Source organism: Carlito syrichta, unplaced genomic scaffold, assembly GCF_000164805.1.
Source record: "Carlito syrichta isolate Samal-C Ts95f unplaced genomic scaffold, Tarsius_syrichta-2.0.1 Scaffold310000, whole genome shotgun sequence".
Taxonomy (NCBI): domain Eukaryota; kingdom Metazoa; phylum Chordata; class Mammalia; order Primates; family Tarsiidae; genus Carlito; species Carlito syrichta.
In genome coordinates, this window is record NW_007254096.1 from 238,713 (window position 1) to 257,864 (window position 19,152).

The following is a 19,152-nucleotide window of genomic DNA, read 5'->3' on the forward strand; positions in this document are numbered from 1 at the left end:
ATTAAAAAAGTTTTGATTTGTTAAATAGTCAGTGTTCCTACCTCCAAGTTTCCCAGGATCATAAAGTGTTATAGCTGGACAGGATCTCCAAGATGAGCTGGAGTCCAACCCTCTCTTTTTACAAGAGGGCAAAGCAATTCACTGAGAACAAAGTGAGTTTGCTGATTCAGATTACAGTACACTTCAGTGTACATTATTCAGTTTTCACTATAAGTTATGTGTGTAAAGTTTATTATTTTCAAAAATATACAATGTCATTTAAATAATATGTTGATTTTAGTGAACATAAAATGCAAGACTTTATATAAGGTTGACTGGGTTAAATAATTTAGAGCCATTTCAGGATTCTTTTGTCCTTTTCTTTTTATTCAAAAATATAAAGCTGGTAAGGTGACCAGGTTTTATATAAGACATCAATTTTCACACCAGAAGGAAAAAGCATATTACAAAATGTGAAAATTAGGTTTTTGGCAGTTAAGTAGTAAAGTAGCATATGCAAACTACATATTATGTTTTGTTAATTTTTTAGAGCATAAATTACTTCCTTGAAAGTAATAAAAATTAAAAACAACTAGAAAAGGTTTTACAGCTGGACTTCAGATGACTGAATTATTTGTTTAAATAGTTTATAATGACTCTAACAGCATCATCAAACTTTCTATAGACTGAAGTTTCTGAAGTCAGATTAAACTTAATTTTTATTTTTTATGCAGAGGTAACATAAATAATCAAAGCATACCTGAGGTTAAATAAAAGAGTAATTTTTTTCAAAGGGAACTTACCCTAAAGGAAATTTCTAGGTTTTCTCCTCCCCAAATATCCATTCCAGCATCATACGTTCCAATTTCCTGAAAGTAATCTCTGTCTATTGAAAAAAGGCCTCCTGCCATTGTAGGTGTTCTGAAATTCAATCATAATGCTATAACATTAATTTTAACAACTTAAAATTTACCATCAGCTTTTGTTTTTAATAGTTTTAAGACTGTTTATAACCACTGAATAAATACTTATTCTCACACTCTTCAGAAACATTCATAGGCCCCAGGGGCTTTCTGTGTCACTCTGCTGTGTGTCTTTAGACAAGACCCGCACTTTGGTCATGCTAGCTGCTAGACCTGCTCTGTTGTAGCTTCTGACCAGACATCCCTCTCTGCCCCAGTCCGAAGGATACTTCCCCTGTAGTTAGGAATATTACTGAGCATCCTTCTTGGTCCTCAGGTCCTGACTGAGCTTCCATCTCAAACTCCTTAAATCGAAGCTATTCCTCTAACCATCTCCATCTTTTGGGTACCCACTCCATGGTTTCTAGCAACTATCAAGGCAGTTGACTGGATTAACCAACTAGACTCAGGTTAGAGTTAACATGCCAGGTTCTAAAGAGTGCCAAACACTGTAAACACAAAAGATGAAAACAATGAGGCCCTTTTCCTATATCTACTAGAAATTTTTAAGGAAAGGAAGAGACAGAATATAGAATAAATTCAGTATACTCCTTCCTAAGTATGTTTTGTTAATCAAAACATGGCTTGGGGGTGGGAGGTGGTAGGAATAGGTGAAATTAAGCACAGAAATAATAATGGAGGAATATTTAAATACAATGAATACCAGTGCATTTGATTTTCATGAAGGGTGAGTATGGAGAAAAGTTAGGATAAAATAAATTACGCTCCAAGGACTGAGGATACTATGAAGACCATAACTTAAGAACTGGCCACCTCTGTAACTCTAAAATATACTAACTGCCTTTCCAGGGGGAAATAGCTGTTTCCAGAAAAATATTTGGACTTATCTTGATTTTAGAAGAAAAAAAGAATGAGAAAAATCTTCTATATGCACATATGCAGTTTTTCCCTATCAGTGAAGACCCATAGCTTTTCTGAAATTTTCAAAGAAGTTCATCATTTTCAAAAAAGTTTAGGGATCCCTTATTTAGACAGTGAACTGAACTAACAGTTAAAGAGGGGGAAAGTCCCTTGTACTGCTGAGAACTCAGGCGGGCAAAGGAAAAGCACACAGTTCATTTAAAAAAAAAAAAAGCTCTGCAGTACCATGAGACCTGGACTTGAATTCAAGGAAAAGCAGACCTGAGAAGCCCCAAGATAGAAGAAAGCTCATGTCTGATTCTGAAGGAACTCTTAACTACTATACAAACAGCACGCTGATACATTCTAGGATGGCTCAGTAAGCTCAAAGTTCTCAACTTCATGTTCTGAACAGCATGGAGATTTTTATCCTTTTCTGGAAAAAAAAAAAATCTACATATAACCAAGGGCAGAAAAAAAATCAGAAAATGCATCAATGGAAATCTTCTTGCATTTTGTATCAATTCTAGTTTCTAAATTTATTTTTTTTTTGAGTTGAAGTCTTACTCTGTCACCCAGGCTGTAGTACAGTGGCACACTTACAGCCACCCCAGAGTCAACCTACTGGGCTCCAGCAATCTATCCATCTCAGCCTTCCAAGTAGCCGGAACTACAGGTGTACGCTACCATGTCCAGTTAATTTTGTATTTACTGTAGAGAAGAGGTCTTGCCATGTTGACTCAGGCTGGTTTCGAACCCCTGAGATCAGGCAATCCTCTTACCTCCACCTCCCAAAGTGCTGAGATTACAGCATAAGCTGCTGCACCCAGCCTATTTTTTATGTTTGATGTAAGCTTTTCTAACTTTACCAGTCAATAACTGTCATCTAGATGGTACAAGTCTGAACTTAAAATCTTACATTATAATGCAAGGACCAAGTTTTAGGTGATATTTTCACATACTGACACATTAATTGAATCAGTTTGCTTTAAGCTAAATATTATTCTTAACAACTGAATTAAAGCAGATCTGACTTATACATTTGAAAAATGTTCATTAAAGAAAGAAAAAATACATGCATGTCACTGTTATTTCTCATGTGCATTAGATTTAATAGAATGAAAAATTCTAATTTTATCAATTGATCAGAGGAAAAGTCCCCCTTTAAAATACTGATCTATGTGAAATATGGATCTTAAGTAAACATAAAGTGCACAAATGCTTCATGTTTCTCAAAACACACTTATCCATTAGATATAATTTCCAAAGCTTCACAAAATCCTCTGCCAGTAACACTTTAGGGAAAGCATTTTACAAACTAATTACCTGACAGGAAGAGTCCGATCACCTTTCCTTCTGTCCATTTCTCTTTGGGGAACAGGATACCAGCGAAAATTGAGCTTCCAGTTGAACCCACCATAGGTCATATCGGAGCCTGCCATGTACTCGAAAGTATCGTCACTGATCACGTCGATGATAGGACATACCACTGTTCTCCTGAAATCAAAAGGGCGAGTTCAAGAAGTTTTCAAAATGTCCCTGTTTGATGTCTACTATAACAATCATATAACACTTGTATACTAAGTGGTTAAAAAAAAAAACATCCAAAAGACAATGGTGAAAAACTCTTATGCTATATCCTATACCAAACTAGTCTCATAATTACATACTGGTTGATAATCTTCCCTCCCTTTTTCATTCATGCTTTTACATATTTGCCACATGTTCTCAAAAATAACACTACTAGTTACGACATATTTAACTATTTTAAGGTAATGATTATCTTAGTATTAACAACTCATATATTTGTATTCTTTAACATGTTCATGTACATAATATTTTGCTTTTGTTTAAGAATAAACTTCTAGCAGTGAGATTACTGAATTAAAGGCACTATTCTTTATTGCTTTTCAGAAGTGTTATACATATATATTTCTTCCTGTAGCTTCCTCATAATGCTATCAATTTTGGATGTTATTTTCTCATATTTTTGCTATTACAACATTAAATAATATCTCTGGATATTTTTATATTTGTATTTTCTATTTATTAGAAAAGACATTTTTCCTGCACATTTGTAATTCTTTATACAAATGATCTGACCATATGTTTAAGAATTTTTCAGTTGAACTGCTATTTAAAAAAGAAAAATCTGAAAAAAACACATAAATGACCACAGCCCTTCCTAAGAAAAGGTGCCCTACTCACAGCCTGTGGCAGCCCTATTTCACAGTACCCATCTAGTTGGTGTCTTACTTAAGAATTTTTTCTCTACCTGAAGATCATAAAGATATTTTCCTATATGTCTTAAAATGAAGTATATTTTGTTTTTTATATTTAAGGTTTTAATCCCCACGGAACTGATTTTGGTTATATGCAGTAAGTATCCAACTACATTTATTTTCCTTATGGATAAACAATTGTTCCAGCACTATTTATGCAAAGGACCATTTTCCTCTGCTGTAATTATCAGTGACTATTCTGTCATAAGTCTATCTAAATCAATATAAGAAAACATAAAAATGGGCTGGTTTCTAGATGCTACTCTGTTTCACTAGTATGTCTGTGAATTCCTGCATCAATACATTTCTACTACAACTAATATAGCTTTAAAATAAGTCTTAATGCCTGGGGGGCAAGCCCTCTCACACCTGACTCTTCTTCAGGAGCATCTGCACTATTTTTGTTCTTTTTGCAGTTCTGTACCAATGCTAGAATCAGCCTGCTCAGTTCTCAAAGAAAATTCAGATTGAGATTTCAATTGAAAATGCACTAAATTTACAGATCAATGAGGGGAGAAATGATACTTTTATAATATCGACTTTTCTACTCATGAATATCATTCCTTCTCTACTTGGATTTTTTTAGTGAATTTCAATCGTTTTATATTTTATGCATCTTTTGATAAATGTATTTTTATGTATAGTCTATTATTTCCATTGTTATTATAAGTGGGATCTTTTCTCTTTACATTGTATTTTCCAACTATTCCTTGCTGGTGTGGAACTGACACTGCTAAATTCTTAATTCTATTATTTTTCGTATAGATTATTATTCTTCACAGACAAGTATATCATCTGCAATTGACAACACAAGTTCTGCTTTTCAATAAACAAGTACTCTTCATTTATTTACTTCTTGTATGACTGCAAAACCTAAGACTTTGCTTTTTTTTCTGAGTTGGAGACTCACTCTGTCACCCAGGCTGGAGTGCAGTGGCATGATCATGGCACACCACACTTTCCAACTTCTGTGCTCAAGTAGTACTCCCGTGTCAGCCTCCCTGTGTAGCTGGGACTATAGGCGTGCACTACCACAGTGGGCTAATTTTTTTGTTTTTCTTTTTTTTTTTTTTTTTGAGTTGGAGTCTCACTCTGTCGCCCAGACTGGAGTGCAGTGGCCGCTCCCGGCCACCGCAGCCTCGACCTGCTGTGCTCCGGCGATCCTTCCGCCTCAGCCTTCCAGGTAGCTGGAATTACAGGCATGCGCGACCACGCCCAGCTGATTTTTTGATTTATTATGGCGGGCTCAGGCAATCCACTCACCTCAGCCTCCCAAAGGCGCGGGATTACAGGCTGAGCCACCGAGCCCGGCCAATTTTTTTGTTTTTCACCGAGAAGAGACCTCACTATATTGCCCAGGCTGGTCTCAAACACCTGGGCTCAAGTAATCCTTCTACCTCAGCCTTCCAAAGTGTTGGGGTTATAGGCGTGAGCCACCAAGCCCAGTCCTAAGATTTCCAATAATATTAACTACTGATTCAGGGCATTCTTATCTTGCTCCACATCTTTTTGAGAAATGCTTTTGGCCAGGTGTGGTGGCTCAGCCTGTAATCGCAGCACTTTGGGAGGCCGAGGGGAGAGGACTGCCTGAGCCCAGGGGTTCAAGACCAGCTTGGACAACTTGGTGAGATCTTGTCTCTGCAATACATCAAAAAATAAGCCAGGCGTGGTAGCGCACACCTGTAATTCCAGCTACTTGGAAGGCTGAGGTGGAAGGATCGCCTAAGCCCAACAGGTCGAGGTTGTGGTGGCTGTGAGCGTGCCAGTACACTCCAGCCTGGGTGACAGAGTGAAACTCCAACTCAAAAAATAAATAAACAAATAAAAGAAAAATGCTTTCAACATCTCTCCATTAATATGATGTTTGCTAAGTCTTTTTTAAAAAAGCTATTCTTTCTTGAATTAGTAAATTTCCATTCTATAATAGTTTGCTAACTATTTTCTAATCATAAATAAATGTTAAATTTTAGTGAACCCTTTTTCTGTATCTATGGAAATGATCACAGGTTTTTGTTGTTGTTGTTGTTTTTAATTTTAAAGATGTGGGGTATAATTCAGGGTTAGGTATACCAATGTTCATTATGCAGGTGCTCTTGTTGATAAGGTGTACTTCCCTGCTCCCAAACAGTTTCCCATGATCACAAGTGTTTTATACGTTTGTAATCAGAGTTTTTAAAATGTTAATAAGGTATATTACATAAATTGGTTTTGTAATATTAAGCCAAACCAGTAAGTCATGATACATTTTATGTAAGTGTATATGTCTTGCTGGCTCAGTTGCTGGTATGTGAGATTTCTGTACTAGCATTCATGAAAAGGTCTGCACTGATTTTCCTTGTAGTTCTTTTCTGGTTTTCATATTACAGTTATACCAGCCTCACAAAAATAGTTTGGTTGGCCCCCTCTTTTGCTAAAGTCTTTTTACAAATTCTTAGGGGAAATTTGTTTCCCCTCTTCCACACTATACCAAGGTTGAGACAGGCAAGTTTTCTTTGATGGAATTAATTTTTCATTGTCACTTATACTGAAGTATTGAAGTCAAGATCCCAGCTCTATACAGGTGACTCTTTTGCTATAGAGTCATCCCCTTAGGCAGGGCCTGGGCTTTGTCTCCTATCCTCTTGTCTGGTCTGTCTATCAGGCAGAAGTTTAGTGTCCCAAAGTTCAGCAGCAAAAGCTGGCTTTAGTGTCTGAACTGTATATTTGCTCTCAATTTGTTTTGAGATCTGCAAATTTCTTACTTGTGTGCCCACTCAGTGATGCATTTATAACATGTTTTGCCTTTTATCTGGCTTTTTCTTTTCTTTTCTTTTTTTTTTGAGTTGGAATCTCACTCTGTCGCCCAGACTGGAGAGCAGTGGCCACTCCCGGCCACCGCAGCCTCGACCTGCTGGGCTCCAGCAATCCTTCCGCCTCAGCCTTCCAAGTAGCCGGAATTACAGGCAAGCGCTACCACGCCTGGCTGATTTTTCGATTTATCATAGAGATGAGGTCTCGCTGCCCAGGCGGGTCTCGAACCCGCGGGCTCAGGCAATCTACTCACCTCTGCCTCCCAAAGGCGTGGGATTACAGGCTGAGCCACCGAGCCCGGCTTATCTGGCTTTTTCAGTTGGAAAAGTTATTCAGAATATTTAATTCACCACACAGCCCAAACTGGAAGTCACTGTGGTTGTTTCAGTTAATTCCCTTCCTTACTTCTGTTAGCATCTCACATTGCTTTCTCTCAATGGGCTCAGGCTCCTGTTTCTAAAGGTTATATGTTATCTTTATGCAAGCAAATATTTCCTAAGTCAGTCATCAAGTATTTATAGAAAACAATTTATAGAGATATTCTAATCCTCTGATTCTGCAGGGCAATGTTCTCTTTTCTAAAGCTGCTATACTTTCTCATGGGTTTTGCTATGTATTCATCTTTGAAAGGGAAAAAAATATAGCATTTACTAACAAACAAAAGATGCAGTGGCGTCAGTTCCCTCATGTTCCACTTGACTGGTAAAAGTTTACGCCACTAAAATTCTAAATTTTAAGTTGACACAGACAACCTCTAGTTTAAATTACAATGACAAGTTGAAATTCAACTAACATAGACCTAGCAGACTGAAGTTAGGTTCTCCCCGATGCACAAACACTAAGCTAGAGCCAAGCAATAGGTAGTTTTTTAGAACTGTGTACCTGAAAGACCACAACCACAGGTGTGCACTGCACCAGTGTTCTTCCTATGTTGTCAAAGCCGATGGTGCCTTCCACATATAGCAGACATTTTGGTATACAATATGCTTCTCTTCACGCTATTCTATGTTCTGCTGCACTACACAGTGAGAGCTATAGTCCCATCAAGGATGTAGATAGACATGAGATGACCTGCCTGTTCCAGTGTTGGCTTTAGAGAGCAGGGACAAGTGAACAGTGTCTCTCTCTTCCTTGAGTCCACTGTACATATGTTCTGCTCCCGTTTGGTGAAGGGAGCACCCAATATATATTCCAACAATATGCTTCCTAACCCATCCCTATTAACAAGATAGTTTGCAAACACTCCTGCCAGGCTTTAGATTGTAATCTTTTTTATATTTGATTTAGTGTTGCTCATGGATATATATATGTTTTTTTGAGTTGGAGTCTCACTCTGTCGCCCAGACTGGAGTGCAGTGGCCGCTCCCAGCCACCGCAGCCTTGACCTGCTGGGCTCCAGCAATCCTTCTGCCTCAGCCTTCCGAGTAGCCAGAATTACAGGCGTGCGTTACCACGCCCGGCTGATTTTTTGATTTATTGTAGAGATGAGGTCTCGCTGCCCAGGTGGGTCTCAAACCCACAGGCTCAGGCAAACCATTCACCTCAGCCTCCCAAAGGCACTGGATTACAGGCTGAGCCACCGAGCCTAGCTGTTCATGGATATTTTAAAGGAAACTTATTTAAATTATTTTAAACCATACAGTTTAGGGCAAATGTACTGAAAACAAACTTACAGACACCAGAAAATTACCTGTCCTGTTTGATCCTGGCTAAGAGAGGCTCCAGCCATCCCACTGTGCACTCACAATGAGCATCCAGGAAGGTGATCACTTGGCCTTTAGACACAGCAGCTCCCTTTAATCTAGCTCTGATCAATCCAGAACGCTGCTCCATTCGAATGACATGAACTGGTACTTTTAATTTTTTCACGTAACTCTCTAGAGGTCTTTTCAAAAAGTCTGAAACATTAACAAAACAAAACAATAACATGAAAAAAAGTGTGGCCCAGCACTACCCTGATGTAAAACAATTTTGATTTTCAACTGTCATTCAACACACACTTACTGAACACTCAGCGAGGATCCCTGATTCACAAATTCATTTTGTTAAAGGAAACCTTTTTATTTCCTGAGAGCAAGGCCTGCAGCTGCTGCTACTTTATTACATGTAGAATTACATGGACTTTGGACTCAGGCTTAACCAAGGACAGACATAGTACTAAATTTCTCTGAGAAACTCTCTGTCAGGCTCTATTTTTCTTTTTCTAATCATGTTTAAGAATCAGCAAAAGAAAGTAGTTCAGAACATCAAATCCAGACCTAAACAGACAGAAGACACAATACAACAGCTGTAGAGTTCAGAAAATTATGAAGTTTCTTCAAAGGCAGAGACAAACTGTCTTGCTGATTGCCACAGTATTTGACTACACTTTTTTTTTAAACGAGGAGGCAGGAAGTGAGGTCAAGTTCGGAAAAATGCTAGACTACAACTGTAAGGCCAAATAGAGATCCTTAATAGATAAGTAGGTGTCAAGAGAAGACTTTTTAAGAGGGAAGGACAGTTGAAGGAGAAAAAGAAGGGAAAGGAGAAAGGGAGAAAACGTAAATGAAATCAATAGCTATCTTGGAGAGTTCAGGTAAAAGGTTATGCCCCTTAGGACATAGGTAAGGTTATAGGACAAGGCAAGGATGTCCTACCACCAAAGTTCATAACTGACTTCAAACAGCAGAAAAGACATAGCTTCCTCAAAGCAAAAGAAAGGATCTGTCAGATCAGGTTGGTTTGCAGAATTTATGCCAGAGAACCTATTGATGGTGATATGGTCAGATGTATTGCCAACTAGTACCCTTACAATAGGTATAAGGATAACTACTGGGACTCAGAGAGAGATTACCCTTGGCAACAGAGTGAGACCGGACACAATAACAACAACAACAGATAAATACTGAAAGTAGAGACCCAAAGGGCTTCCTATGTAGTGGGGTGAGAAAGACAAATGGGAGTGAAAAGATTCTTGCCTAATTGATTGGTAAGACATAGTGACTCAATAAAGTAAGCAGGCATAGGAAAGCCGTGACAATGAAAAGTCTGTGTGTCCCACTACAACAGAATACTGATCACTGTCACTTTTGCTAATATACTTCCTAATACTTGAGTTTAAAAAAGTATCAAAAAAGATCACTGTGATTTTATGAACCAAGTCTGAGGGTCAGAAAGATCTAACTCAGGGTAAGGGTAGTGCCAATCCCAGAGACAAGCAACATTTTGCAGTAGTAGCTAACATTTTGTGTCTGTTTAGCACAATGCTAGCCTCATCACATGTTTTATCTCATTTAATCACCACAATGACCCTATGAGGTTGTATTATGCTTACTTTAGAAACAAAAATCCAAGGCTCAGAATAACACATGAATTTGATCAAGGTGATACAGTTTGTTAAAGGGTAGATCCAAGACTCAAACTCAAGTCCACCTGAGTTTAAACCCATCTTTTTATTCACAGCAAGAAAATTCTAGAAATAAACTCTAGAGAGAACAATTCAGGACTGTGGAAGAACCTAATCAGACACAAACTTACAACATTTTATGTCTAGAACTTGACAGAGTTTCATATGGTATGAGATATATTCTAGTACCACAGACCAGTTAAGAATGGTTGTATCATAAGTAATATGTCTCCCAACAAGTTTTTCAAAAAATATTAGTTAAAATTCTTCTTAAAAACCAAAGCAATATAATCCCCAAGTCCCATATCTTTGAAAGTATACTACTCTGTCCTGTCTATGAACAAAATAAAAATTGCATGACTCTGGTCTGGTATCTCAAAAACTTTGCTCTTCCACAAATTTTCTTGGCATCTTTGTGGCTTTCATGCAATAACACTAAGTAATAAGTATCTTCCTATAAGTTGTTATAGAATTATGGACCCATGGATGGGTAGGGGATTAGGAACCATCTATTCAAGCTTCATTTTACAAAAATGAAGCCTTGAGTTAAGTGATTGTAGTTAGAACCTACTATCTTATCTAAAAATGAGAGAATCTTGTTTATTAGAACATCTTTACAATTACTGGCCTATAAATTGATCCTCAAGCATCCCTCAGGTTGTCAGAAAGTATGAATGTCAGAGAAAATTTTACTATTACAGCAAGATCTGAAAAATATAAGCCAGAACCAGAGTAGTAGGGAAGAGCAAGGAATCTAGGGTCTAATAAGCCTGACTCCTAATCTCTAATAAATATAAACCTCTGATTCCTTTTGTATAAAATAAGAAAAATAATAGCCACCTCGGATAGAAATATCATATAAATTCTAAGTCTTAAGATAACTTTCTGAGATGACAATTACATAACTTTGGACACAAACTAGGAATCCATCCAAACATTGCCTTCATTACAGATTCTTTAACAGAAAAGCTGCGTCAGAAGCAATCAGGAGTGATGTACACAGCAGTCAAGAGGTCAAGCCCTGGATCTGTATGGTTTACCATGCTAAACCTATTTTCCTCACCAATAAAACAGGAATAATTATAGCACCTACTTCATACTTTAAGAAACAGTTACTCAGCAGGTTAACTGTGAAACCAAGCATCCCGGGGGTATGGGTGGACTATCCATGCTATGTTACCGAAGTAGATGTGAAGATTAAATGACTGGCAGATTATTGTTTCATTCATTCACTCACTACATAATTATAGACTGTTGTTACATAACAGGTACTGTGGGCACTGAGGAGATAATAGTGAGAAACAGCCCTGATGGAGTATACAGTCTAACAGAGGAAGGTAGCCATTAAACAGACAAGTAAATAATTAAACTCTGGCGAGAGGTGTAGTGGAGTAGAGAGTGTACTGAGATGTTTTCAGAGGGGCACGGCAGGTCTTGGGAGGTAAAGAAAGACCTCTCTAAATAAATAATATTTAAGTTGAACGCTGAAGGATGATTAGATGTTAACTAAGCTAGCGAGAAGGTGGAGAAGAACATTCCCTGGAGAACAATATTCTAGGGGGAGAGAACAGTACCAGCTCAAGCGAATGCCCTGAGACAGAAAGGAGGATGATACTTTTTAACAAATTCAAAGAAGAAAACTGTGGTCAAAGGGCAGAAATATGGTAATGGGGTGTGTAGAGAATGATTCAAGATGTGGCTGAAGATGCCAGGTGGACCGGGTCGTACAGGCCTTAGAGGATGGGTTTTAATCAGAGAAGTGATATGATCAGATTTGCATCTTTAAAAAAGCTCACTGTATGCAGCGTGGTGAACAGATGGGAAGGGTAAGAGAAACTGTGGGGAGATTAGACCAGTTAGTCTATTTCAGCATCCAGGTGAGAAATGATAATGTTTTGCATGTGTCTCATGAATAAGAAACAGCAGATTTAAAGAGTTACATAAAAGTAAAGAGCTTGCTCTTGTTTCTGGGCCCAACAAGTACCTCTTAAACAATGGAGCCGCTGAGTGCGCTCAGGCCTATAATCCCAGCCTTTTGGGAGGCTGAGGTAGAAGGACTGCTTGAGCCCAGGAGTTCAAGACCATCCTGGGTAATATAGCGAGACCTCATCTCTACAAAAATTAAAAAATCAATGGGGTGTTGTGCCACATGCCTGTAGTTCCAGCTACCCGAGAGACTGAGGTGGAAGGATTGCTTGAGCCCAAGAGGTTGAGGCTGCGGCGAGTCGTGATCATGCCCCTGCATTCTAGCCTGGGTGACAAAGTGAGACTGTAACTCAAAAAATAAATAAATAAACAAACAATGGAGCCAAAGACAAATACGTTAGATGAGTCTAATCTGGCTGGCAAGTCTGCATAAACCAATACCTAGTGTCTCCCACATATCAGAAAGGGTGACCTACATATCGAAGCTTTCCATGCAGGAAGATAAAGGAGATTCAGATCTGGCCAGGGACTCTGGAATGGCACTCAGGGATCCTGCTGTGTGACTTAGAGCCTCTGGCAGAGCAGGGAAGCAGACAAGTAGATACCCTCCCACACCACTTTTCTCTCACAGATACACACAGGTTGGGGTGTTAGGTACACAGACTGGCATGAAGGAAGGGGAAAGAGAACTGGTATATGTGAGTTTGTCACTTGTTATAGGGACATGTCCTTTTCTAATTAGGCCATATACTACAAAAACTTAATATTCTATACAGCCTTCCTGGGCATTTACAGAATCAGAGCAGAAACAAAGGAGAAATTGTAAAATTAATTTATTTTATCTCAGGATAAATATCCTTGTGAATGTAGCAAACACATAAGTAAACCAAGCACAAATCACTTGCAGGATAAATATGTGTATACACTGCTCCCTATATTAACTTAAGTTGATTTTGTTAAAGAGGGATTGACTCTTAGCAAACAAATCATCCATGTGAGGTTTATACTTCTACTGTCAACAGTAACTACTTCCTTAAGTATGATATTCTTTTTTTTTTTTTTTTGAGTTGGAGTCTCACTCTGTCACTCAGACTGGAGTGCAGTGGCATGTTCCCAGCCACCGCAGCCTTGACCTGCTGGGCTCTGGCAATCCTTCCGCCTCAGCCTTCCAAGTAGCTGGAACTACAGGCGTGCGCTACCATGCCCGGCTAATTTTTTTTGATTTATTGTAGAGATGAGGTCTCGCCAAGTTGCCCAGGTGGGTCTCGAACCCGTGGGCTCAGGCAATCCACTCATTTCAGTTTCCCAAAGCACTGGGATTATAGGCTGAGCCACCGAGCCCAGCTAAGTATGATATTCTTAATGTATACTAGTTCTCATTCATTTTCATATTTAATTATGTTATGTATCATACTATTTAAATGTCTTGTGTGATCCTAAACTATCTCTTTAATTAGATTAAGGAGGCAAAATATAAGGTGCTTGAGAAGGTGAGACTCTATCTTGTTCCTCATTTGCACCTGTACCATCTGGCAAAGCAGTAATATTTAAATTGCTATTAATGCATAAGCTATTCCCAATAACAGATATGATAGGAATAAACTTAATTTCTGTGAAATGCATGTATTTAGTGTGGGTACAGAAGGAGAAGGTATAATACTTGACTAAATCATCTTAGCAGATGCAATGAAAGAACAGGTGAAGATATTAACAAAAGAGGTTAAAATGATGGGTCATGAAGGTCAACCCTGGCAAAGGAAGGAAGGAAAAACACTGGGGAGTTATTTTCTGTACCTCCTTTCAAATTTTTCTCATGTGAACACAGGAACATTGGAGAAACACATGACATGATTTTTAAATAGATGTGCTACAAATAAGAAAATCGGGAAATGCTGAGTATATGAGTTAAACAAGTTCTGGACTAAGCAGAACTTTTTCTGTATAGTACTCGGCAGTATGAAAACCCCAGGAAGGATTCAGAATAAATAGGGTTGGCCAGTCCACCTTTAATTAGCATATCCTCTCCTGAAAGAGTGTTTTATGGGATAGCTGGGGAGATTCTAAGCTTGTGAAAAATTCTGAGATTCTTGGAAGGATATTTGGGCAAGAATTACTGAAGAGACTCATTATGAGAGGAAAGTCATGTCACACCACTTTTTCATCATTCCTAATCCTTTTATGCACCTTGCTATAGATCATTCTTGAAACTCAGAAGTGGAGAAAATAGGGAAACCTAAGAAGTACCTGGAGAACAAAGGCTCACCCAGCTAAGGTCCATTTTGCTAGCAAGATACTTCTTACTAAACCTGAATGAAATTTCTCCATTCATGGATGTAAATAGGATATAGTCTCTCTCCACTGACTCAGGGTTGCAGCTTCCCAAAGAGAAGGTCCTAACAAAATGATGTTGAGTTTTTTTTCACGGTTCTGCATAATCATTTACATTACATAGCATTATTTCTTTTTAAAACAAGTTAAGATGTGACACAAATTAAATGCTAATTAAACTCGTATTTTAAGTTTCAAAAGGGTGTACTTTTTGCATATGCGAATGAGTACAAATGCCATAAGTATTTTGGGAATCAATTAGAAGTTTGAATAAAACTATTAGGTTAAAAATTACAGCAACTAGTTTTAACCACTAGTGACAAAAGGTGCAGCAAATTATTGGCATTAAAACTTAAAATTTACCTCTTTCACTGGCATCATCTACTAGAACAATTTCTTCTATCATGTGTCTTGGTGAGCGATTAATGACACTATGGACAGTTCGCAGAAGTGTGCTCCAAGCCTCATTGTGGAAAACAATCACCACACTTGTTGTAGGAAGATTATCTGGATACACCTTTGTTTTACACCTAGAGACAAAGCAAATGTCTTTATAAAAAGTGACTGTTAAGATTGCATAATAAAGGAATCTGGATCAGAGGGGCGATCGAACATAAAAGCAGTTTGCTCTAATGGGGAGGCCTTTGGTACCTTTTTATTTGTTTAAGTTTTGGTTAATGTTACATGTTAAATAAATGGTACCTATTTAAAGTTATACATTTAGATTAAAACTATTTCAAAGATGTCATTTGTATACTTAAAATTAGGCACCTCTTCCTGATGAATGTTTTTAGCTGATTCACTTTAATGGAGAATGAACTAAGGCTATATTATCAACCCCAAACTGAATGTATTTTAAGAATCCAACTGGGCAAAAAAATCAGAACTACCAGAGTTTACACAGGTTTAAAGAAAAACGTAGCTTCTACAAAGGAAGATAAATATTTACTGATGACTATGTACCAGGCTCTTAATCTTCCTAGTCATCTGTTAGGCAGATACTTGGAGTCACATTTCACAGATGAGAACCTGAGGACAGAAACTGCAAGGAGGCAGCAGGGCCTGACTGAAGATCCCTCAGCCCATGCTCTGCTGACCAAACTCTTGATGCTGCCACCTCCATAATTAAACACCAATATACATCTCGTTTAGGAAAGGCTACTTATGCACAAACATGCAATCATCAGAAAGGCCAAACACACCCAAAACATGCATACAAATCAAATTAATTGCACACTTCTAGCACTTTGTTAGATAACACGGTCTCTTCTTTCAACTGTGTTAGCTAGATGGAATTACTAGATAGCAGACTAGTGGAGAACCGTACTAGCAGTAGGTAACCAGATGTCAAGGGTAGGAGGGCATATATAACTCTCTCTTAGGTAGATCCCACTGTAACTGTTGCTCCAGCTCCACCCCCCCTCTGGCCCAAGCTCCTCAAACCTTACATTCTCCAGTCTCAACTGTAATCACCTGCCAATGGGAGTGGAGAAAAGGAAGATGAGGGAGGAAATGAGAAGAACACCAAGAAAACCCCTCTTCTGAAGCTGTGAAAACAACCCCTCCTACTGAACACTCTACCCTAGGGCTGCTGGTTGGCAGCTGGAAGAAAAGTAAGAGGGAAGGGAAGAAAGACAGCAAGGTAAAGGGGCTGAAAGGAGAAACAGAAGGAGTGGTCACTGCAGGGCCCCCGTTGGCCCTTGCCCGTTCTCTCTCCCAAGAGAAAAGGAAAACAAGCAGTTTTCATTGTTCTTCATTACATGCCACTGTAGCCCTGCCATCTTCATCATCCCCAAGACTCCCCCTTCAGCATGGTCTCCACCTCCCATTACCAGGAATCTCATCATCGATTCACAGAGTCAGAAGACCCGCAGCCTCATTTTTCCCTCACTGTCCACTGCCCTCTCACCGTGTCCACACTAAGAACCACGAAAAGGCCCACACAGCCTGCCACTCTCTCTGCAGTTTCCCCCTTCCAAGTCTGGGCTGAAGAGGTGGGGCCCAAAAGACCAGCTGCCCAGGCTACAAGGGGAACAAGTGTCCTTAGCATTTCTAAGAATACTTCTGAAGAGAGTTTTCCATCAAAACTCTGTTATAAACGGTGGCTAGATTATTTATGTATATAATCAGTACTATGCTTCAGGCTTAGCCTATGTGAGTTGGCCAAGACACTCAGTGTTTTTATGGGAGGATGCACCCTGAATGCTGACTCACAGACTCTTGAAACAAGACTGTGAAGTCAGCAATAGCCTGTGTATAGGTAAAAGAAAAGCGTTTCTTGTATTATTTAGCTGAATCGTGTTATGTCCTATATAATTTCTTTTCCCATGTTAATCCTGATTATGATAGAAGCAGAAAACAGCCAGGGTGTCTACGTAACTGCTAGCTTGCCCCCTACAAAAACTCTACAAAAATAATAAAATCAAGTTAGACATAGAAGAGGATTAGGTGAAATGTAGTGTCCACAAATAGTATTGTTAGCCATGTCTATGGCTAGGAGGCAGAAAAGAAAGAAAACAGAAAAATCTGGAGACAGAAGGTTCTGCAGAAGAGAAGTGATAACCCAGATTTATTTCTCAGAATTAAATTCTAAAATTGTATGGAAAGGAAATAAGATTGTAAGAACACTAGATAGAAACAGGATATAAAAATCACAAAGAGAAGTAAATATTAGGATAGAAGAATAGAGGATAAAATGGAAATGATTTTCTACACCAAACAGCTAAATTTAATCATTTGGATAATAACAAATTCATAAAGGATAATATTCTCTCAAAGCACATCAGAAAATAAAGAAAAATCAAGTATCTCAAACAGGTACAAACTCTCTCCCTTTCCCCCTCCCTCTGCCTTCTCCCCTTCCTTCTCCCACATGGAAGAGTCATAAAGCACTTGAGAAGAACCAAAGTCTTTCAGCATTCTAGCTAAGCTTTTCCAACTGAGAACACTTTTGTCCTTGTATGTTTGTGTCTGTGTGTTGGGGTTTGGAGGGCTGTCCACAGGACACAGAGCTGACTAGCAGGTGTAAATTTAGGCTAATTTTTGAAAGTTGCATTCAGGTTTAACAAGGTATGGATTAGGAAGAGTGTAAAGAGTAGGAAATTTCTACTGAAATATAAACATACATAAAGTTGACAAATCAAAAACGTGCAGTTGAATGAATTTCTACAAAGAGAATGCATCAAGCAGTCAGAACCCAGATGAAGAAACAGACCATTCCCAACACCCCAGAGGTTTCCTCTGTGCCCATTCCCTAGGCAGCTACTCTACTGGACTTCTGGAATTAGATGAGTTTTGTTTGCGGTTTAAAAAAAATATTTTGGAACTTTATTTAAAGGGAATATAAACCAACAGTGCTCCAATTTTTTTACTTATAACCCCTTTACATGTTAAGAAATTGAGGACCCCAAAGAGCTTTTGTTTATGTTATAGCTACTGCAGTTTCCCATGTTATAAATTAAAACAAGCATTATAAAAACACAAGAATCCACAAGCACGTAAGACAATTAGCTCTGAGAGGATTTGTCACTGTCAAGTAGAGTGCCCATCATCAATGTACTGCCTCTTAGCTTCAAACACACCTTTATTACCTGCTCTGTAATAATGGAACTGGCCCCTACAAGCATTTCTCCTTTGCAGCGGGCATGATGCTCACATAAGCTTTGTCAGTGGAGTGTTGGGGGGACACAGCAGGAGGAAACCGCCCTTCCTGGCTTTGGTGTGCTTCCATTTGTTTTCTTCTTCTACTGTGTGGCTGCCAGTGGAGTGTGTGACATCCAGAGCATTCAGTCTATTGAGTTTCAGCAGCACTCCCACAGGCTGACTTATAGTATGCCTCCCAAGCACCACGGCTACTAGGTTTAGTTGCCTGCACCCTGGAAGGGTGGTTCCTGTCTGCCTGTTCTGACTTATCAGGCAGATAGGAACCCACTGGTCCGCACTCCAAAAGGTACTGTGCACCAGGTCTGGATGAGGGTGACAGTCAAGCTTCCATGGTCCAGTGAGCTGCAAATCAGACCTTCCCCAATGAGCTCTGAATCCCCACCCTAGAGAGGTGGCTCGCTTTCACAGATTTTTCCCTCCTTGGTACTCTCCCTCAACCCCTGCATATCCTTTATAATTGTTCTCATTTCTTTGTAGTTAACAACTATTTACATTAAATTCCTGTTCAAATTACTACGTGATTTCTATTTCCTGCCCGCACTAATCCACACAGCCTCTCAAACTTCACCGTATTACCAACTGAAGAATAAAAGCAAAGAGAGCAAATACTGGCTTAGCATCATTATGAAAACTGTTAGGATCTTGCAGACACCCTCAAAAGGTCTCAGGGACTCCCAGAAGTCCCAAGACAATTTGAGAACTATTAATGCAGAGTATTTTTGTGTCTGAATTCTTTCATTCAATACTATGTTTGTACAATACCATGCTGTCATGTGCAACAGTTTACTCTTACTGCTGTACAGTATTCTATTATATGAATAGGTATCATAATTTATTTTTTCTTTCTACTATTGATAGACAGTAGTATGAAAAGTGCTAGCTGGGCTCGGTGGCTCAGCCTGCAATCCCGCTCCTATGGGAGGCTGAGGTGAGTGGATTGCCTGAGCCCGCGGGTTTGAGACCCGTCTGGGCAGCG

The 19,152-nt window shown here is 38.9% G+C and overlaps 1 protein-coding gene across 1 annotated transcript in view; it reads right to left on the reverse strand.

Moving 5' to 3' along the window:
• The window catches only part of LOC103270778 (polypeptide N-acetylgalactosaminyltransferase 1), a 40,034-nt gene extending 24,996 nt beyond the window's left edge, over positions 1-15,038 (reverse strand). The window contains exons 1-4 of the mRNA XM_008068297.2: positions 14,877-15,038; positions 8,565-8,772; positions 3,129-3,299; positions 783-900 (exon numbers count right to left, since the gene is read on the reverse strand). Of these exons, the coding sequence (XP_008066488.2) occupies positions 783-900; positions 3,129-3,299; positions 8,565-8,772; positions 14,877-14,919 (540 nt within the window). The 5' untranslated portion in view covers positions 14,920-15,038. The remainder of the gene's footprint in view (positions 1-782; positions 901-3,128; positions 3,300-8,564; positions 8,773-14,876) is intronic.
• Between the last annotated feature and the right edge of the window lie 4,114 nt (positions 15,039-19,152).